General features: G+C 55.2%; 2 protein-coding genes across 2 annotated transcripts; both read left to right on the plus strand.

Moving 5' to 3' along the window:
- Positions 1-943: 943 nt before the first annotated feature.
- Positions 944-5056, plus strand: LOC112655196 (keratin, type I cytoskeletal 19). Its single transcript, XM_025440168.3, has 6 exons — positions 944-1427; positions 3366-3448; positions 3689-3845; positions 4151-4312; positions 4422-4547; positions 4675-5056. Exons 1-6 carry the CDS (start codon positions 1011-1013, stop codon positions 4927-4929), a joined length of 1200 nt encoding a protein of 399 aa, XP_025295953.1. The 5' UTR covers positions 944-1010; the 3' UTR covers positions 4930-5056.
- Positions 5057-10021: 4965 nt separating this feature from the next.
- On the plus strand, positions 10022-14368 carry LOC112655195 (keratin, type I cytoskeletal 15). Its single transcript, XM_025440167.3, has 8 exons — positions 10022-10675; positions 11559-11641; positions 11767-11923; positions 12388-12549; positions 12635-12760; positions 12926-13146; positions 13469-13494; positions 14012-14368. Exons 1-8 carry the CDS (start codon positions 10124-10126, stop codon positions 14101-14103), a joined length of 1419 nt encoding a protein of 472 aa, XP_025295952.1. The 5' UTR covers positions 10022-10123; the 3' UTR covers positions 14104-14368.
- Positions 14369-19242: the final 4874 nt, after the last annotated feature.

A 19242-nucleotide genomic window follows, 5' to 3' on the forward strand; every position in this document is an offset into this window, starting at 1 on the left:
GGGATTCTATCCCATTTTTGTCTCTGTGTAGCAAGTGCTAAATGTCTCATGGGCAAGTTATTTGCCTCCTGCAGGCTTGGATTCCCCATCATGATTTCAGTATATCTGTGTTGAACGAATGCATGATTTGGGGGCTGGAGGGTAGAGGTTGCTCTGGAGGGGGTGGGCAGGAAGAAGCCCCAGTGAAGGTCTGCCCCAGGTGGGGTCTGGCTTGAGTTTGGGGTTGCCAAGTAGGCCTTTCCAGTGCAGCTGCAGAAGCCTCCTGGCAGCTGTTCTCAGGAGCCGGTGCTCACCCCAGGGCTTTGCATGGCTCCAGCAGGGCGGGGCAGCTTTGTCTTAGGAGGCCCATGGCCAGAACTCCCTCTCTGGGGGCCTGAGAGGGAGTCAGGGTGTGGGTGATCCCCAAGGGGCACGTTGTAATTCCAAGTGGGCGTAGGAACCTTCTGAATGTATTGAGGGGAAGTGTTTAACTCCCATCCCAAGGGAGCTGCTTCAGAACATAATTCCAGAAGGGTCTCTGAGTGATGGGGGGTTGGAGAAGGCAGGATGGGGTATAGGAGTCCACTCTCAGAGGGACTTCATTCCTGGGGTGTGTGTGTGTGTGTGTCAAACTTGGGTTAATCTTAAGGGCTTCATGGGGGAGGGCTGGAATGTGAATGAGGGTGTCTAGGTGTGTGATGGGGGTGAAGAAGGGAATGAGTGTGACAGGAGGTGTGCAGTCGGGCTCCGGAGCGGCTGGGGTGGGGCAGTTTCCCTGCAGGGCCGCAGGAAGGAAGAGCTGGAGGTAGAGCCACCAAGAACGGACCAATGGGGAGAGTGCCCATATTTGCACTCAGGAGCCTGCAAATTCCTCGGGGCTCAGATATCCGCCCCGACTCCCCCCCTACCCTCCCCCCCACCCCGCCCCGCCTCGGCCCGCCCCAGGCATAAAAGTCTCCAGGTGAGGCCCTCGCCACTCCTCTCGCCCACCGCTGCTCCTGCGACCAGTGTGGCCCGCGCGCTCCTTCGCCATGACTTCCTACAGCTACCGCCACTCGTCCGCCACCTCGTCCTTCGGGGGCCTGGGCGGCGGCTCCCTGCGCCTCGGGCCGGGCGGTGCCTTCCGCGCGCCCAGCATCCACGGGGGCTCGGGCGGCCGCGGCGTGTCTGTGTCCTCCGCCCGCTTCGTGTCCTCGTCCTCCGGGGGCTACGGCGGCGGCTTCACGAGCGGCCTGGGCCGGTCCGATGGGCTGCTGGCGGGCAATGAGAAGCTCACCATGCAGAACCTCAACGACCGCCTGGCCTCCTACCTGGACAAGGTGCGCGCCCTGGAGGAGGCCAACGGCGACCTGGAGGTGAAGATCCGCGACTGGTACCAGAGGCAGGGGCCCGGGCCCGCCCGCGACTACAGCCACTACTTCAAGACCATCGAGGACCTGCGGGACAAGGTGGGCGGCGGCCCAGCTGCGGAAGGTGCACCTGCCGCGCGAACCCAGCCCCGCGGGCCCGGCAGGCAGCCGAGCCAGCACCCGGCGGGGCGGGAGCGAGCCCGTTAGGTCGTGGGAGGGCCGCGGGTGGGGCAGGGAGCCGGGGGCAGGTGAGGGGGGCCGGCCGGTGCGGCAGGAAGTGGAGGTCCGGGTGTCAGAGAAGGGGGCGGGTTAGTGGGCGGGGCGGGGCGGGGCTGGTGGGTGGGGAGGCCTGGGAGGGGCTTCCGAAAGAGTGGGAGATGGGACCGTGCTTTGAGCCGCCCGGGGACAAGCAACAGTTTGGCCTGGGAGGAATGCAGTCCACCCCGGGCCAGACCTACCCCCTGCCGCCCCCGGCGCAGGCCCCTCTGCATTCCTTTTCTCCGCTGGGGCACGTCTGGTTTCCATCACGCTCCAGGCTGAAGCCCCTCCTGCCCCGCCCAGGGAGGGTGGGCTCACCGGACTTCGGAACTTCTGGGAAGAACGGGAGGGGGCATATGCTAATGGCCTGCAGACTTGGTCAAGGCGGGCAGCCCCGCCTCCCCGGGGTCCTTCTCGGCAACAGTTCCGTGTGGGTGGAGAGTCCTGGGGTTGGGGGTGCTGGAGCTGAAGAGTCTAAGAGGAGCTCCTAAGGGCATGTAGGGTGGGGCTTGGCCTCCACCCTCAGGCAGAAGCTGGGAGCTCTGCCTCCAAGAAATGTGTCAGAAGCCAGTGGGACATTTAATGATCCGCACGTGCTGGATCTCCAAACACGCAGCTCTGCACGGCGTTGCCCAGTGCCTGCCATGTGCCCAGCATGGTGCTGGGTGCCAGGTGCCAGGTGCCAGGGGCATAGAGCAGACTGACCAGACCTGTGGACAAGGAGGGACAGCTAGAGTTGTAAACAACAAAGTAGGATACTGCTTACACAATTTAAAAATTGTAATCTAACAGTAAGAAATACATTTTACCATGTATCTTCATCCATTCTCTGTCATACACACTCAAAATGGAAGCAAAACTTTTTTTTTTTTTTTTTTTTTTAAGATTTATTTATTTGAGAAAGGAGAGGGGAGAGAGGGACAGGAGAGGGAGAGAGGATCCTCGACTCCTCAACTCCCCACGGAGTATAGAGCCCTATAGATTAGGACCTGAGCTGAAATCAAGAGTCAGCTGCTTAACCAACTGAGCCACCCAGGTACCCCGGGAACACTTTCTTGAAACGATTCTTACCATACTGTGGGTGATCTCTTTTTATGTTTTGTATTCTGTTCAGGTTCAATGAAAAACTATGCAAATTACCTCCCAGTACAATGATTGATGATGAGTTGTGACTTGCTCTTTGGAAAACATAAACCCAAGTACCTCAGTCAAGGCTGTGAATGTGCACCTCACAGCAGAGGGACCTCAGACAGGTCAAGGAATCCTGAACTTCCATTTCCTGCCTCTCTGAAATAGGCATACCCGCTGACCTGGCATGAAGGATGAGGTGCAAAGTAACTGGCGCATAGCAGATGCTGAACTAATGGGAGTTCCCTTTCCTGAGGCAGAAAGTGCTTTGAATGGGGGGTACAGACAAAGGTACCCCAACACTACATCTGGTTTGCAGATCACTAGAGTCTGCCTCCTGTAAGACCATTTAGAGTTTCCCTGCGTGCAGATCTCAGATACTTTCCTCTCAGACTTCTCTCCTTGCCCTCCCACATCCATCCCCTAACCCCTGGCTCAGCGTCCCTGACAATGCTTTCTCCTGCTCCAGCTCCTGGGCATGGATTGATTCCAAGACCTCCCAGAGAGCAGGCCACTGGACAGCTGAGACATGGCTGGGGCTTTGGTCTCTAGGCAGTAGAGGCATATTCATTTGCTCTCTTCTAGGGAGAAAGGAGGCAGGGAGTGCCAGTATGCTGAACTGGTGCCATCTTCCTGCTTCTTATCTTCCAGATTCTTGGTGCCACCATTGAGAACTCCAAGATTGTCCTGCAGATTGACAATGCCCGTCTGGCTGCGGATGACTTCCGAACCAAGTGAGTCTATGTTGGCCTTGGAGAGCTGCAGAAGCCGGGGCAGGGAAGGAGGGGCAATCCCAGACCCTTTGGGGCTCAGTGCAGGTGGCAGGGGCTACTGGATTCTGTTCTCACTCACCCCAGCTGGCCTGAAGCATCTCCCAACCCCCCGGACTCCTGAACCCTGGGGGAGATGGGGGAGGGAAGTCTCCAGGGGTTCTGAGGAAATGCTGGTCTGACAACACTCATTTCCTCTGAAAGGTTTGAGACGGAGCAGGCCCTGCGCATGAGTGTGGAGGCTGACATCAATGGCCTGCGCCGGGTGCTGGATGAGCTGACCTTGGCCAGAGCTGATCTGGAGTTGCAGATCGAAGGCCTGAAGGAGGAGCTGGCCTACCTGAAGAAGAACCACGAGGAGGTAGGCTTCAGGCTGGGCTTCTGTCCATTCCACCCCAACTTCCCAGGACTGAGGACACTTGGGTAGCATGTATCCTCTCAACCATGGTCACCTTGCTGCACCCTTGGCATGGCCTTGGGTGTGGAGCAGGGCTCCCAGGGTTCCAGCAGTGGATGGTGTCCCCCTGGTCTGTCTCCTCGTGCTGGCTCCTTAGTCTGCCCCTGAACTAGCCCCTTTCTGTTTGGGGGATGGGGGAGTGAGACCTGGCCCAGGCCCAGCAGGCTCTGGGCTCAGACATGCCCATCTCCGCTGCTGTGTCTTTCCAGGAAATCAGTGCCCTGAGGGGCCAGGTGGGTGGCCAGGTCAGTGTGGAGGTGGATTCCGCTCCTGGCATTGACCTTGCCAAAATCCTGAGTGACATGAGAAGCCAATATGAAGTCATGGCTGAGAAGAACCGGAAGGATGCTGAAGCCTGGTTCACCAGCCGGGTATGTAGGGGGAAGCAGATTCCCTTTGGGGAGGTGGCAGGGAGAGAGGTCTTCACACTCTCAGGTGAGTTCTGCCTTGGGCTTATTTCTTCTGCCTCTTTTATTGCAGACTGAGGAGCTGAGTCGGGAGGTGGCCGGCCACACAGAGCAGCTGCAGATAAGCAAGACGGAGGTCACTGACCTGCGGCGCACCCTCCAGGGTCTGGAGATCGAGCTGCAGTCTCAGCTAAGCATGGTGTGTGCCCCCTGCCCCGGGATGCACTGGTGCCCACGTAGCCTTGCACAGCCTGGGTCATGGCTGTGCCCATGCCGTCCCTGGGAACCAGCCTCCAGTTAATCTCGTTCCCTCTCCCTGTCCTCAGAAAGCTGCCCTGGAAGGCACACTGGCGGAAACAGAGGCCCGCTTTGGAGCCCAGCTGGCCCAGATCCAGGCTCTGATCAGCAGCATGGAAGCCCAGCTGAGCGATGTGCGTGCGGACACTGAACGGCAGAACCAGGAGTACCAGCAGCTCATGGACATCAAGTCACGGCTGGAGCAGGAGATTGCCACCTACCGCAGCTTGCTGGAGGGCCAGGACGCCCACTACAACAACCTGCCCACCCCCAAGGCTCTCTGAGTCCAGCAGCCTCCTGGGCTCCCTGCTCTCCTGCGGATGGGGTGCCCCTGGGTAGGGCCATGGGAGGGGAGGGACCCTACCCCTGGCTCTTTCCCTGACCTGCCAATAAAGCTTTATGGCTCCAGGAGGGATGTTGGGTCTGTTTTCTCAGTCCATAAAGATGGGCCAGAACTTGGTCCTGTTTAGGATTTATTTGGATCAGAATACACCCTGTATTCCCAGGAGAGGGAGGGAGGGTGCTCACCAACTCCTACTGTTATGGTAATTCCTGTTTGCAGAACTCTTCTTCATTTATCTAACCTATTCCTTAAAACAAGCTTGTGAAATAAACATTGCTCCCCTCTTTATTTTTTAAGATTTATTTTATTGATTTAAGAGAGATGAAGAGAGAGCGTGGGCGTGAGTGAGGAGAGTGGCAGGAGAGAATCCCCAAGCAAGCTCCCTGCTGAGCACAGAGCCCAATGCAGGGCCAGATCCCAGGACCCATGAGATCATGACCTGAGCCAAAACCCAAGAGTTGGACGCTCAATGGACTGAGCCACCCAAGTGCCCCGCATTGCTCCCTTTTTACCAAGGGGTAAACTAAAAGTCAGAGAGCTGAAGTCGTTTGTACGTATAACTGTTCTAAACATGCGGCAGAGGCGGGATTTGAAACTGGGTTTGTTTGTTTGTTTGTTTTTCAGATTTAGTTTTCTTTCCATTTTACTCCCTCAAGAGTTGGTGTGTATTTGTGGGTCTGAAATTAATGTTCACTTGAGCACCTAGTATGTACCATTTGATCGAACAACCCTATATGGGTGGCATCTTATAGAGCAGGGAACAGGCTCAGAGAGGTTAAGGAACTTGTCCAAAGTCACACAGAGACTTCATGGCAGAGACAGGACCAGGAGCTAGGTGTCCTGATGATTGGCCCAAGGTGGCACCCCTACCCCAGTCTTCTGGGATTGACACTCCTTGTGCCAGGTCCTTACACCTTCCAGTCTTGCTCCATGTGAGGGCCTAAGACTGGGATCCCCTGAGGCAGTTCATTTGATACATTTCTCTACCTAACTGAGGGAGAACCTGGGCTTTGGGGGTCAGAGCCTGAGTCATGGAGGCGGGCATCCCACCTAGAAGGCTGCGGAGGGTGTGTGTGTGCATGCACTAACATAGTCATCCATTCCTGGGCAGCCCCACATAAGCCCCTTACACCCACCTGCTCATACCTGGGCCCAGAGCCTGGAGTGGGACCCGGCTGTGACCCAGACCTCCCATATAAGACCCCCAACCTGGCTTTGCCTGTGGCTGGTCCCAGGCCAGCAAAGGAGCATAAGTCTCAGCTTCCTGGTATAATTCTGCCCTTTTGTGGGCATGAGCTTGCCCCTGTGGTTTATAGTTCGGCTGCCAAGAACTGAGGCCAATTAAAGGTATATAAGTAGTTCCACTTCCCCTTGGCTGAGAGTTTCAGGCTCAGTGGGTGTGTTCGGTCCCATGGAGCTGCCTGACCACAGGCCACCCCTGTGCCAGAGGGGAGCAAGTGAGGAAGTCTCAACCCTGGGGCCCCCAGAAGGTCTTCTGTAGGAGAAGGAATGGAACGCTGGCTGCTGTGAGTGCCCAGCGCCGTGCGAAGGAAGCTGTGATCCAGGCATGCCGTGTGCTAATAATCCTGCAGGATGTGCTCTTGCATGGGAGAGGTTCCTGGGGGACCCCGAGCCCAGCTCTCGCTTCTCTCCCTGGGCCAGGAGCCCCATCTGCCACCTCCCTAGCAATTCTGCTGTGGCCTCCAGCACCCACAGCGCCTCCACTCCCACTTAATTTCAGAGGCCTGGCCTCACCCCTAGGCTGGGACTGCCCAGAGATTTTTGTCCCCTGTTCATGAAAGCCTCTGTTGTCACAGCTGAAACCCTCCCCTATGCCCCAGAGGCCCCTGGAATGTGGCTGTGGGGCGGGGTCTGAGCCCACACAGGTGGGGCAGGTGACTGGGGCACAGGTCTGGGTGTGAGGAATGAAGCCTGCCTTTGTGTATGTGGTGGGGGGTGGAGAGGCAAGGGCAGAGAAGCTTTTCTGTCCCTGGCTGGGAGCTGAAACTAGGGGTACTGGGTTGACAGAAAAGCTGGCACAGAGGAGAAGGAGAGGGAGGGAAGGAGAGAGAAGGGGAGAGGATTCAAGGGGTGAGGCTTTCCATCTCTGCTGGCCACTGTGACCATTTCAGTTTGCAGAGCATTTCCTGTTGGTCGGTGGTGGGTCATATGGCTCCATCCCTATCGGCAGGCGGGAGAGTGGTTATATCCATTTTCCAGATTGGCAGACTGAAGCTGAGATGGGCGGCTGGATTACCCAAAGCCATTTACCTAAGAGAGCCACGTACCTGATGTACCTGACGGAGGAGGAGTTACCCAGGACCCAGGACTTGTGCTCTCTCCATCCCTAGCATCTCCCTGGGGAGTGGGGGCGGTGAGGGTGGATTTATGGAGACCACACCCCCATGCATCATTGGATGCTCACTGTGGCCCTGTAGCAGGACTCAGTGCTAATGGCTCCATTTTCCCCCCTTTTTGTTTATCCTGGTAAAATACACATATAATTTACCATCTTAGCTGTTTTTAAATGTATAGTTCTGTGGCGTTAAGTCCATTCACATTATTGTGCAACCAGGACCACCAGTGTATGCTCATGACTGTTTCCATCTTGAAACTCAAAATCTGTTAAATAGTAACCCCTTCTGTGATTCTAACTACCTTATATAAGTGGGAAAATGGCCCAATTTTAAGTTGGGAACCTGGCTCAGAGAGGCTGAGTCACACGCAGAGGTGGAGTCCAGCCCAGGCTTTTCCACTGGGCTGCACATCCCATCCCAAGGAAAAAAGGCCTGGGGACGACCTGTCTGCAATGGGCAAAGGACAGAATCTGGCACATTGTCACACGTGTGCTACCTGAGGCAGGGCCCTGGGCTGCAGCCTGGGCTGGAGCCAAACAGGGCTACGTCCCCAACCTTGCCCAGCCGCCTAGCTGGTGCTAATGAGCAAGCACCAAAGTGGCCCAGACTTTGAGCTCACAGGAACTGTTTGCTTTGAAAACAAGGATTGGGGATCCCTGGGTGGCGCAGTGGTTTAGCGCCTGCCTTTGGCCCAGGGCGCGATCCTGGAGACCCGGGATCGAATCCCACATCGGGCTCCCGGTGCATGGAGCCTGCTTCTCCCTCTGCCTATGTCTCTGCCTCTCTCTCTCTCTCTCTGTGTGTGTGTGACTATCATAAATAAATAAAAATTAAAAAAATATTTAAAAAAAAAAAAAAAAAGAAAACAAGGATTGTGACTGCGGTGGCTGCTACGTCAGCATGAGCCTGATAGTGTTCAACAGCTACCTCTCTGGGGGTGCTAGAGGGGAGTCAGGGTGCAGAAGAGACGGCTGGCTGGGGCCCAGCCCTCCCTCAGCCTGGGGTGATGGTGTGTAATTGTTCATGTGTTAATTGCTGGGGCCGTGATGTCTGCAGAGGTTTTAATGAGCTGTGGCTGATCTGAGTTTGATTATTTTTCTTTCGGAGGAAAAGACAATACCCTCCCACCCACGAGACAATACCGCACTGTCTGTGCCCAGTGCTCAGAGGCCCAGCTCATTTATCCCCACCCACCTAGGCCTGCGGTCCTTCTCACACTGTCCCAGCTCGGACAGGAACCCCAGGTACTGATCCCCACTGTCTACTTCCTTAGAAGAGAGGAGCCAGGAGGAGGCAGGCTGGGCGCTCTCAGGCCTCTAGAAGCTGAGAGTGCCCCTCACTCACCACAGGAACGGGTCCAAGGGTTCACAGGCAGTAATTGATGGTGCTAGGATTTGAACCTGAGCCTCAGGGACCCGGGAGCTCTACCCACCTCACTGCGCTTCAGCCTTGGACCAGGTATCCTGCTGGCTCTTCAGATCAGCCTTGCCTCCCTCTGCCACCCCTCTGGCTTTCCCCAAGCCCCGCAGCGGGGGCCAGAAGGCCAGGCTGTGCCTCCTCGTGGCACTGCCCACATGTATCACGTATCCCTGGAAGCCGGCCCCTGGGTTGATGGCAGAGCAAAGGGCTCTCCTGAGTGTTCAGCTCCCCTCTCTGTCCTCAGCATCCTGCTCTGTGAAGAGGTGTCCTCCAGGCTGCCTGCCAGGCCTCCCTATCTCCACCCTCCCAACACTCAGGCACGTAGAGCCCTGGGTCACGTCCCTCCCCGGCTCCACAGCACCTGACAAGACAAATGGAGTTAATCTGGCCCTGCTATGCAGGGACATGCCTCTCCCTGGAGAAGGCAGGGGCTTCTTGGACCGTGCTCGAGTCTTATCTGCAGAGGTTTGCCCCAACGTGTCCTGGGAGCAAGCAAAGGTTCAATGACATGTGTAGTTGGCAGGTGGTGGGATTATCAGTCAGCTCCTTGTCAGCCTCGAGCCTCCTGGCCTTTGTGAGAGTGCCAGTGCAACTGGGCTGGGGGCTGGGGAGCACTGGGTGGGGAAGGGAAGGGAGGCCGGGAGGAGAGTCCTGCTATGTCAGGGAAGTAACAGATGTAGGCTTCTTTGATCACCTTAGCTGCAACCTGACCCCCTCTCCTGTTCTCAGCCTATCCTCATGGACCCCCAGCCCACCCATCCTCCAGAGGCCACCACTCTGCCTGGGCTCTGCAGGCTCACACATGGAGTTTGTGAGTGGGTCAGCACAGAGCAGTGATGGGGGTAGACTCCTAAACTGAGAGCCTGGGTAGGGTGTGTGGGGCAGGGGGTTGCTGGCTGCTTTGGGGTGAGGGTGGGGGGCTGGTGGCAGCAGAGAAGTCCATAGAGGGTAGATCTGGCCCCAGCTGCTCCAGCCCAGAAGGCGGAGGCCTGGTAGCTGCAGAGGGATCTGAGTTTGCTCCTCCACACGGAGTAGAGAGATGAACCTGCATTCGAAGTGTTAAAACCATGGCCCTGGGGCAAAACACCATTCATTCTGAATCATCTCTTTTGTTGCATTAAAAAAAAAGAAAGAAAAGAGAGATTCCACATCAGCCAGGCAGAGGTGTGCAGGCAGTTGTGTTTGAACACAGGATTTGGCTTCCCTTTGGGGGAGGAGACGAGGTCCCACAACACCCTCTGAGGGCTATATAAGGAGCCCCAGGCTGGGGGGTGACCGGCGCAGCGCTCTGCTTTCAGCCCAGCCTGCACCTCCACCAGCACCTCTTCTGCTTGCTGAGAGCTCACCAGCTGCCTGGCTATGAGCACCACGTTTCTGCAGACCTCTTCCTCCACCTTTGGGGGTGGCTCTACCCGGGGGGGTTCCCTCTGGGCTGGGGGAGGCGGCTTTGGTGGGGGGAGTCTCTACGGGGGTGGTGGAAGCCGCAGTATTTCAGCTTCTTCTGCTAGATTTGTTTCCTCGGGGTCAGGAGGGGGCTATGGGGGTGGCATGAGCTGTGGCTTCGGTGGGGGGGCTGGTAGTGGTTTTGGGGGTGGCTTCGGTGGAGGGTCTGGTAGTGGTTTTGGCGGAGGCTTCGGAGGTGGCCTTGGAGGTGGCTTTGGTGGGGGTTATGGCGGCGGCTTTGGTGACTACGGTGGTGGCGATGGTGGCCTCCTCTCTGGCAATGAGAAGATCACCATGCAGAACCTCAACGACCGCCTGGCCTCCTACCTGGACAAGGTGCACGCCCTGGAGGAGGCCAACGGCGACCTGGAGGTGAAGATCCGTGACTGGTACCAGAAGCAGAGCCCCAGCAGCCCGGAGCGGGACTACAGCCCCTACTTCAAGACCATTGAGGAACTCCGGGACAAGGTGAGTTCTCAAGTGTCAGAGAGAGGGGCACAGGTAGCTGGTGCCCGCACACGTCTCTAATATCAACATTCCTAATGCCTCAAGGAAACTCTTTCCTGCCCAGGCAATGACTGTTGGTGTATAGTTTGGAGAGCAGTGAATGCTTTTCAGGTGCGGATGCAGGCACACCTCCGCTCACTTTGGCAGCATGGGAGGATCCCGAGAATTTGGTCAGGACCACGGGGGTCCGAGGTGGGGGGCAGTTACACACACCCTGCAGGGCTCTGCATAAAGTGCCCCTTTGCTTCTTTTGTAAGAACGGTAAGTGTAGCCTCAGGAGCCCTGAATGCCAGGACCACCTGCCTCACCCTTTGAGGACATCTTTGGTGCCAAAAGCAGTACTGGGGCTTAGGAGACCTGCAACTCATTATGCCAGCCACTTACTCATCCTTTCAACTCACCTGGACCGGTTTCCTCAGCTGTAGAATGCCTTCCTGACCTGCCGTCCAGGTTCCTATGGCTGTGACATGTTCTGTGGGTCCATGGCTATGTCAAGGTGTGCAGGAGGCCAGTGACCAGGGGAGGCTGGTGGACTATCCCCGAGAGGGCTGTTGTCAGAGTCCACTGAACCCCACCCCAACCCCTCCCAGCCAGGCAATTCCCATGGGGGAGTCCGGGCACCCCTCCCTCCTTGGTTTTTCAGGCCCTGGAAACAGGAAGGGTGGCATGGGGGTGGATCATTTAGTGGGTACTTGAGATGAGGCTGAGCACCACCCTGGGGAGCCTACTGGCTTCTGTGGCTGGTGTCAGTGGGGAAGTTGTCAGCGAGGGGTCTGACTCAGGGCGCAGGGTGGGGAGAGCATCAGGGGAGACAGAACAGGCACCAAGTCCCTGTCTCCTGCAGATCCTGGCAGCCACCATTGACAACTCCCGCGTCATCCTGGAGATCGACAACGCCAGGCTGGCAGCGGATGACTTCAGACTCAAGTGAGCTCCTGCCTCCCTCTCCCCTTCTGGATTCCCCCCTGTTTCTTGGCCTTCTCTCCCTCCTTCAGCTCCAACAGCCCAGGCCTCTTGCTCTTCCTTACTCTGGGCTCCCTCTCTCTTCCCAGATATGAGAATGAGCTGACCCTGCGCCAGGGCGTGGAGGCCGACATCAATGGCCTGCGCCGGGTGCTGGACGAGCTGACCCTGGCCAAGGCCGACCTGGAGATGCAGATCGAGGGCCTGAATGAGGAGCTGGCCTACCTGAAGAAGAACCATGAGGAGGTGAGGGCTGGCAGGGGCTGCGTGCTAGTGCCGGGAGGCAGAGTAGGGCCACTGGCACCTCCTCCTAGTTGGCTGAAGGGCTCCATGGTTCAGATACGCTCCCCCTCCACCCAAACAGGGGTTTCCATGGAGAGCAAGGAGGACCATCCTTTGGGGACCCAGACCCCTCTCCTTCTCAGACCCATAGCTAGGGCAGGTAGATAGTGTGACCTGCTGTCCTGATTGGGTTCAGGAGCTCAGACAAGGACCCTACTGTCTTGAGGTCCTCCCGTAGGACCCGGCAAGGAAGAGACGTCCTCAGAGCCAAGGGGTCTGTGTGATCAAGCCTTGTCATGTTCAGCGGGAAACAGAGGCCAGGGGTGGGTGCGCAGGAACTTGGAGGATGTATAGTGACTTGAGGGAGCCCAGACTCTCAGCTCTCTCTTCTGCCTTCTGTCCCTAAATGACCCCTGCCCACCTTGCAGGAGATGAAGGAGTTCAGCAGCCAGCTGGCAGGTCAGGTCAACGTGGAGATGGACGCAGCACCTGGCGTGGACCTGACCCGCGTGCTGGCCGAGATGAGGGAGCAGTATGAGGCCATGGCAGAGAAAAACCGGCGGGACGCCGAGGCCTGGTTCTTCAGCAAGGTGGGCCTGACTTTACAGCCCTGCCCCGGCTCCCCAGGACTCCCCAGGCTCTGTGGGCCTCACTTGTCATGTGTGTGACCTACAGACAGAGGAGCTGAACAAGGAGGTGGCCTCCAACACAGAGATGATCCAGACCAGCAAGACGGAGATCACAGACCTGAGGCGCACAATGCAGGGGCTGGAGATTGAGCTGCAGTCCCAGCTCAGCATGGTAGGGCCACCTGCCCCCAGCCCACCCCAGTCCACCCCAGTGTGGCCCAGCCTTTCCCACCGTCGAGGGCTGTTTCTCTGCACTCCGTTCGATGCCTGTCTGCATGCCCACGGCAGCTGCCTTCCTGGCCTGACCTGGTGTCTGCTGATCTATTGCTCCCTCTAGAAAGCTGGGCTGGAGAGTTCGCTGGCAGAGACGGAGTGCCGCTATGCCACGCAGCTGCAGCAGATCCAGGGGCTCATTAGCAGCCTGGAGGCCCAGCTGAGTGAGCTCCGCAGCGAGATGGAGTGCCAGAACCAGGAGTATAAGACGCTGCTGGACATCAAGACGCGGCTGGAGCAGGAGATCGCCACCTACCGCAGCCTGCTGGAGGGCCAGGATGCCAGGCAGGGGCGAGGGCGCAGTGGGGAGGAGTGAGGGAGGGGCCGGTTGGGGCTGGGGTGGAGAGTCCTCTTACTCAGACAGGAATGGGACAGCAAAAAGGAAACAGATGGGGCATTATTGTAGATCGGAATCTATCTGCTTTGGGATGGCAGGTCTAGACAGGCTTTTGGGATGTCCCAGACTCTAGAGAAGTCAGATGTGTGGGTGGTGGTGGTGGTGGTGGGCTGCTGGCGAGGATTGCTTAGCGAGCCACCAGAGGGGTGCCTCCCTTAGGGGGACCTGGGCTCATGCCTTTCTCTTACATCTGCTTCCCCTCTCTTTCAGGATGGCTGGCATTGGCACCAGAGAAGGTAAGAAGGCTTTTCCCGAGTGGGGTAGCAAGGGGAGCTGGTGAAACCACCACTCCCCCTGGATGGGGTGGAAGGAGAAAGATGCCAAACATGCCAGTGGGGAGGGGACACACTCATGCTAGGCGGTATCTCTTCCGCAGGGACCTTCTATCAGCTTCAGGAGAGTGGGGGCTGAAGATTTATTGAGAAACTTCCAGGTTGAGCAGGTTTTGTCCAGAGAATAGATTCCCCTAGGCCCCACCTTCCTGCATTTAATAGTAAGAATCACTTCCTGTTCACCTGCAGTAAAAAACCCCAACTTTCTTGCTCACTGTGGGCATAACTGTTGCTGCCACCACCCACCTCTACCGTGAATGATTCCACACCAGACCTCCTGACCACTCTCAAAGGATTGGCCAGTGGCCATTCTCAGAGATGTTGTCCAGTTCTCCCTGAGCTAAGCCAAAGTCCTACGTGCCTTGGGAAGGAGAACAGCAAGGGTCCCCCACTCTAAAAAGCATGTTCCTTCTTTCTACAGCCTCCCTGGGAGGTGGTGGTGGCAAAGTTCGCATCAACGTTGAGGAGACAGTGGACGGGAAAGTGGTTTCTTCTCGCAAGAGAGAAGTCTGAATGCCGGGTGCAAGAGAGATGTCCCTTATCATCCCACACTCCCCAGGCTGAGTGGAGGACTGGCCAGAGGGGCCAGAAGAGCAAACCCCAGTCCCTGCTTTCAGAGGGTCCACTTCTCCTTGTTGGGTGCTTGGCATGCTCCCCCCTCCAACTTTCCCCATCTGCTTTAGAGCAAGGATGGCCAAGAAGCAGCTGTCTTGTGTAACAAGCTCATTTGTACCATGTCTGTCTATGCAATAAAGAATTGCTTGGCCTTTTGCAAATATCTCATGGTAGTATGTCCACTTTTTCTTGTTGGAGGCCTCGTGGGCCTAGGACCCGCATGGTGACATCTCTTCTTATTTTGGCCTCTTCCTTGAATGGTCATAATTGATTCTTTGGGGTGTCCAGGGCACCTAGGACCAACTCAGGCTGCTCAGGTGACCTGCTGTTCTGGCTTATTCTGTCTAGTGATCGTAGAAACAGGAGATGGGGATATTCCTCAGAGAAGTTTGGTGCACCTAGCACAGTACTTGTCACATTGAACAATTATTTACTGAACGATTGACTGTATAGGTTGTATTGGTTCACCACTCGTGGTTGGCACTTTGCGAGGTGACTCCACCCTTGGGTCTTGTTTACTGCAACTGTAGATGGTCGGGATTTATGATTCTCATCTTGGAGATGAGGGAGTCAGGGAGGTGAATAACTTTGCCGGGGGCCTCATGGATGGATAGTGAACAACAGGGCTAGGACTGGGCCCCACATCTGCATGACTCAAAGTCTAGTGCTTGTTCCAGGAGCCCAGGTCCTGGCCCTTTACAGCTCATTGCCAAGACCTTCCCCCTTGTTTCTGGGCCTCCCACATGTGTCCCTAGAACCTCTCCTCTTTTCCAGTCAGGCACACCTGACCTCCAGAGTGGTTGAGCCAGGTAACATCTCTGCCACCTGCAAAGAGGAATCTTATCTACCCCATCACCCCCTGAAGCCACCACCCTCCTTCCCATAAGGCAATTAAAGTGCTCAGAGGGAAAGACAGCAACTCCAGGAAGCCCTCCCTGATTTCTCCAAGCTTAAGTCCAAAGAAACATCAATCCCTTATTGCCCTCCTTAGTCCAAACCCCACTCCTGCTCCTCAGTCTCTAGCATCTCTGCTCTTGGGCTTCTTAGAGCAGCAGCATCCACACACACTTAATTTGTTGCCTCTGGTCTGAGGCTGATTCCTCTGGGGTTCATAACCCTGGACAGAGGGCAAGGAATGAGGAAGCAGAGAACTCTGGGTGCTGTTGCTGGGCTGGGCTCTGGTGAGGACTAGGGGGAGAGGGAGAACCCGTTTCTTAGTCCTGCTGGGAAGAGGAGGTTGGAGGTGCTTCTGTTCTCCTGAGGATCAGATCATTTTGGGGGAGGATCAAGTCCTCTGAGAGGGCCCCCATGGGTTTTGCTGGGTGAAACTCCTTGCCCAGCAATCCTGGTTCGAGAGATGGCCATTCTCAGAGAGGTCCTTATTTTTTTTCTGGGGGAGACTTAATCTAGAATGTGCCTTCTTGAGTACACAATTTAAGGCCAGACTTCTCTGGGGCTGGGGGAATGAAACAGAATTTGTTAAGTGTCTGGCGCTATTCAGGGCTCTGGGCAGTGCATTCAATGGACGGCATCTCATTTTTTCTTCCAGGGGCTTTGTAAAGGTGGGGACAGTCTGCAGCATCGGTTTTCAGAGAGGAAACTGAGGCGCAGGGAAGTTCAGGAACTTGAATGAAGTCCCAAGCCAGGAAATTGTGAGGCTGAGTCTGGGACTGGTCTTTCTGATTTCAGACCCTTGATGTCATGAGGGTGATGGAAACTGGCAACACCTTTCTTAAGAGGGTGTGTGAGTCTGAAATCCCTTTCTTAACCTCCGTGGGCAGCCTGTTCAAATGTCATACAGCCATTCCTGTCAGAAAGATAATTCTCATGTCTAACCTTGGTCTCTCATGCCATGGCTTGAGATCATGTTGAAGTCCAAAGCATTAGCTGTCATGTCCCTGACATCCTGAGAGTAGCCAGGCCCCTTCCTGAGTCTCTTGGGTCCAAGGTCTGACTGTTGCTCCTGCTTCCCTGGTCTCCAGGCCTTTGTCAAGAAGTCTCAGGTCTTTGGGATCCCTGGGTGGCGCAGCGGTTTGGTGCCTACCTTTGGCCCAGGGCGCGATCCTGAAGACCCGGGATCGAGTCCCACATCGGGCTCCCGGTGCATGGAGCCTGCTTCTCCCTCTGCCTGTGTCTCTGCCTCTCTCTCTCTCTCTGTGACTATCATAAATAAAAAAATAAAAAAAAAAGAAAAAAGAAAAAAAAAGAAAAGAAGTCTCAGGTCTTCAAAGCAATCCCAAAAGGGTTTTTTTTAGCCCATAGTTTGCCAAAATAACTTTCCCAAAGGTGCAGAGAGTAAAGGTGGGGCTCCCCACGCATCCAGTGGGCCTCGTCTCAGGGCCTGACCCTGGGCTGGAGAGGGAAAGCTGCTTCTGTTTCCTTGGAGTGCCCGATCTCCTGGGATTCTGGGGTCAGAGGGAGCCATCAGAGAAGTCCTTGGACTTGCCAAATCCTGTTTCCTGTTTGACCCTGGAATGAGATGCTCACACCCAGGGATTGCTGGTTCCTGATTGAGCCCTTTAAATAGTCTTTGGGCAGAGATGGCCCGCCTTCTGCTTGCCCCTGGGCTGAAGTTGGGCTTGGTTGCCAGCCAATCAGGGAGGAAGGCAGCAGGCCTCCCTTCATCCCTTGAGAGGCTAGCTTTGGGACCAGGGATTAGGGCCTTGGGCTAATCTTGGGCGAGGCAAGGCTTCTCAGAGTTGCATGGGGCGTGCCATCCCATCTCCCTGAGGGACGGTCTCAAGGTTCTCTCTTGAGTTGATCTATATCTTAGTATCTCAAGAGGGGAACCTGGCCTGTGAGATGGGTGACAGCAGAGGTTGTGTCTCCTTGCACTGCTGAGCCCTCAATGTGGGAGCTACATAAATATTTGTTGAATTAATGCATGATCTTACTCTTCCTCTGCCTTTTCCTGCCTTCTACATGGCTCCAGACATTCACTAGTATCTTGGGTGAGTGTGTACTTGATGACCACTTGTTTCTCAATGGGCAGCTGGCAGCTTCTCCTGTGAGATTCGCAGCTGGGATGACCCCATTGGATGCTATTCTTGGTTGCCATCCCCTCTTCACCTAAAGCCAGCAAAGTATCCCTGAAATGACTTCTGAGGCATTTGACAGCTTCCCTCTGCCAAGAATAGTATTTGGAGGTACTTAAAGACCTTTTCCCCAGGAAATGTAAAACTGAATTGGGAAATAAGATAGGAATGTCACCAACTGTCACTTGTCTGGTCCTTGTGGACACCATGCTGGCTGTAGGGACCAGAGAGGGAAGCAGAGCAAACTGGCACAGAATGGAGGCCCAGGACAGGTCATGACACAAGGATGAGCTTGAATTTCCTCATTTGTAAAAGGGATGGCATAGCAACCTTCTGCCTGCCAAATTTTCTCATGCGTCAGGCGCCTCTCAAATGCGAACTCATCTAATGCCTGGTTTTCAGTTGTGGTCACCAAACCACTGAAAGGTTGAGTAACTTTCCCAAGGTTATACAGCCAGTCAATGGCAGATATGGGGTTGAAACACAGTTGCACCTAATTCAAAGCCTTTGCCAACCTCATTGGTTTTCTGAGAAGACTGAGTGGTATGAAAGGGATTTTAGAAAGCTAGGTACTACAGCCATATAAGGACCTGGGGCATTGACCCTGGGACTGATCTCTCTGATTTCAGACTCTTAATTTTCCCTTGATGTCATGAGCGTGGTAGAAACTGACAACACCTTTCTTAAGAGGGTGTGTTAATCTGAAATCCTTTTTTTTTTTTTTTTGGTATATTTTTTTATTGGAGTTCGATTTGCCAACATATGAAATCCCTTTCTTAACCTCTGTCCGAAGCAACTTTCTGCCTGTCAAGTCTGGAGAAGGCTCCTGAATACTGCTACGTGAAACAAGTGACTCTGAGGGCAAGGGGCTGACCAGATGGCCCAGGTTCACTGCCTGGGGAAGGTCTGCTTTTCCTGAGATGCTCCTTCCCCATCTGAGAGCCTCAAGATGTTTTCTAGGGGGTGCTCAGCCATCCTGGGCTCCAGGCCCTGTATGGTCTAGGGAAAGAGAGAAGAAGGAAAGAGCCTGATCCGAGAGCCAAGCGAGGATCCCCAAATTAGGAGCTGTGGCACAGGATTTAAGCCTCTGTGCACATGAACAATCTGGCAACACTGTGCAAATCCTTGAGAATCAGAGACTCAGAAAGGCATTTCACTGAAGGAAACTTAGAAGTCATGTAACATAAGGTCCATGAGTTTGTGGGGAGCTGGAAAGCCACGAATTTCTTTTTGCCTCCATTGCCTTGGGCCTTGGCATTCTGAGTCTCATGTTTGCCACGTGTGAAATGAGGACTTTGGATGGGAAAATTCCTATGACGACTCTGGCTTTGACATTCTGCATTGAGCACCTCACAAACCCCCGAGTTTTGGGGCCCACACCAGGACAGACAGCAGATAGGTTGACCTGTCAGGCCGTCAGCTGCACAGGCCCAGCAGCTGTGGGAACCAGGACCATCTGCCCACTGGGCCTGCAGTGATAGGGAGCCTGGGAGTGCACAGGGCAACTGAGGACGCCCATGCTTGGGCGGGGTGGCCGTGATGACGGCCTGAAGGGGCTTTAGTGGGTAGTAGCAAAGAGCACAGACCCTGGAGCTGGAGGTTGGAAGCTTGGGCAACGAATTCAACCTTTCTAGGCCTCTGTGTCCCCAAGTGCATGACAAAAACAGTAGAGTGTTTAACAGAGAGTTCAAGAAATGTTAGCTAGTGTTATTTTATTATCTTTAAGGAATCCAGAATGGAACGCTAAGGGATTATATACTGAGTTCACGGCATGAGTCGGGGTAGAGAGAGCCAGGGACGAGGTTTAAATCTTGAGTTCATGGTGATCTTGAACAAGTAACACGGGCTCCCTGGGCTTCAGCTATCTCATCTACAAAATGGGGCCAAGAAAAACCCTCTCCCGTTGTTGTGCGGACTCAGTGACAGTGTGTGAAGCATAGCCTTGTTTTCAGGGTGGTGGGGGTGGGGGTTGAGGGGGGCTGTTCACAAATGCAGCTTTCCC

The sequence above is a fragment of the Canis lupus genome, chromosome 9, assembly GCF_003254725.2.
Source record: "Canis lupus dingo isolate Sandy chromosome 9, ASM325472v2, whole genome shotgun sequence".
NCBI lineage: Eukaryota > Metazoa > Chordata > Mammalia > Carnivora > Canidae > Canis > Canis lupus.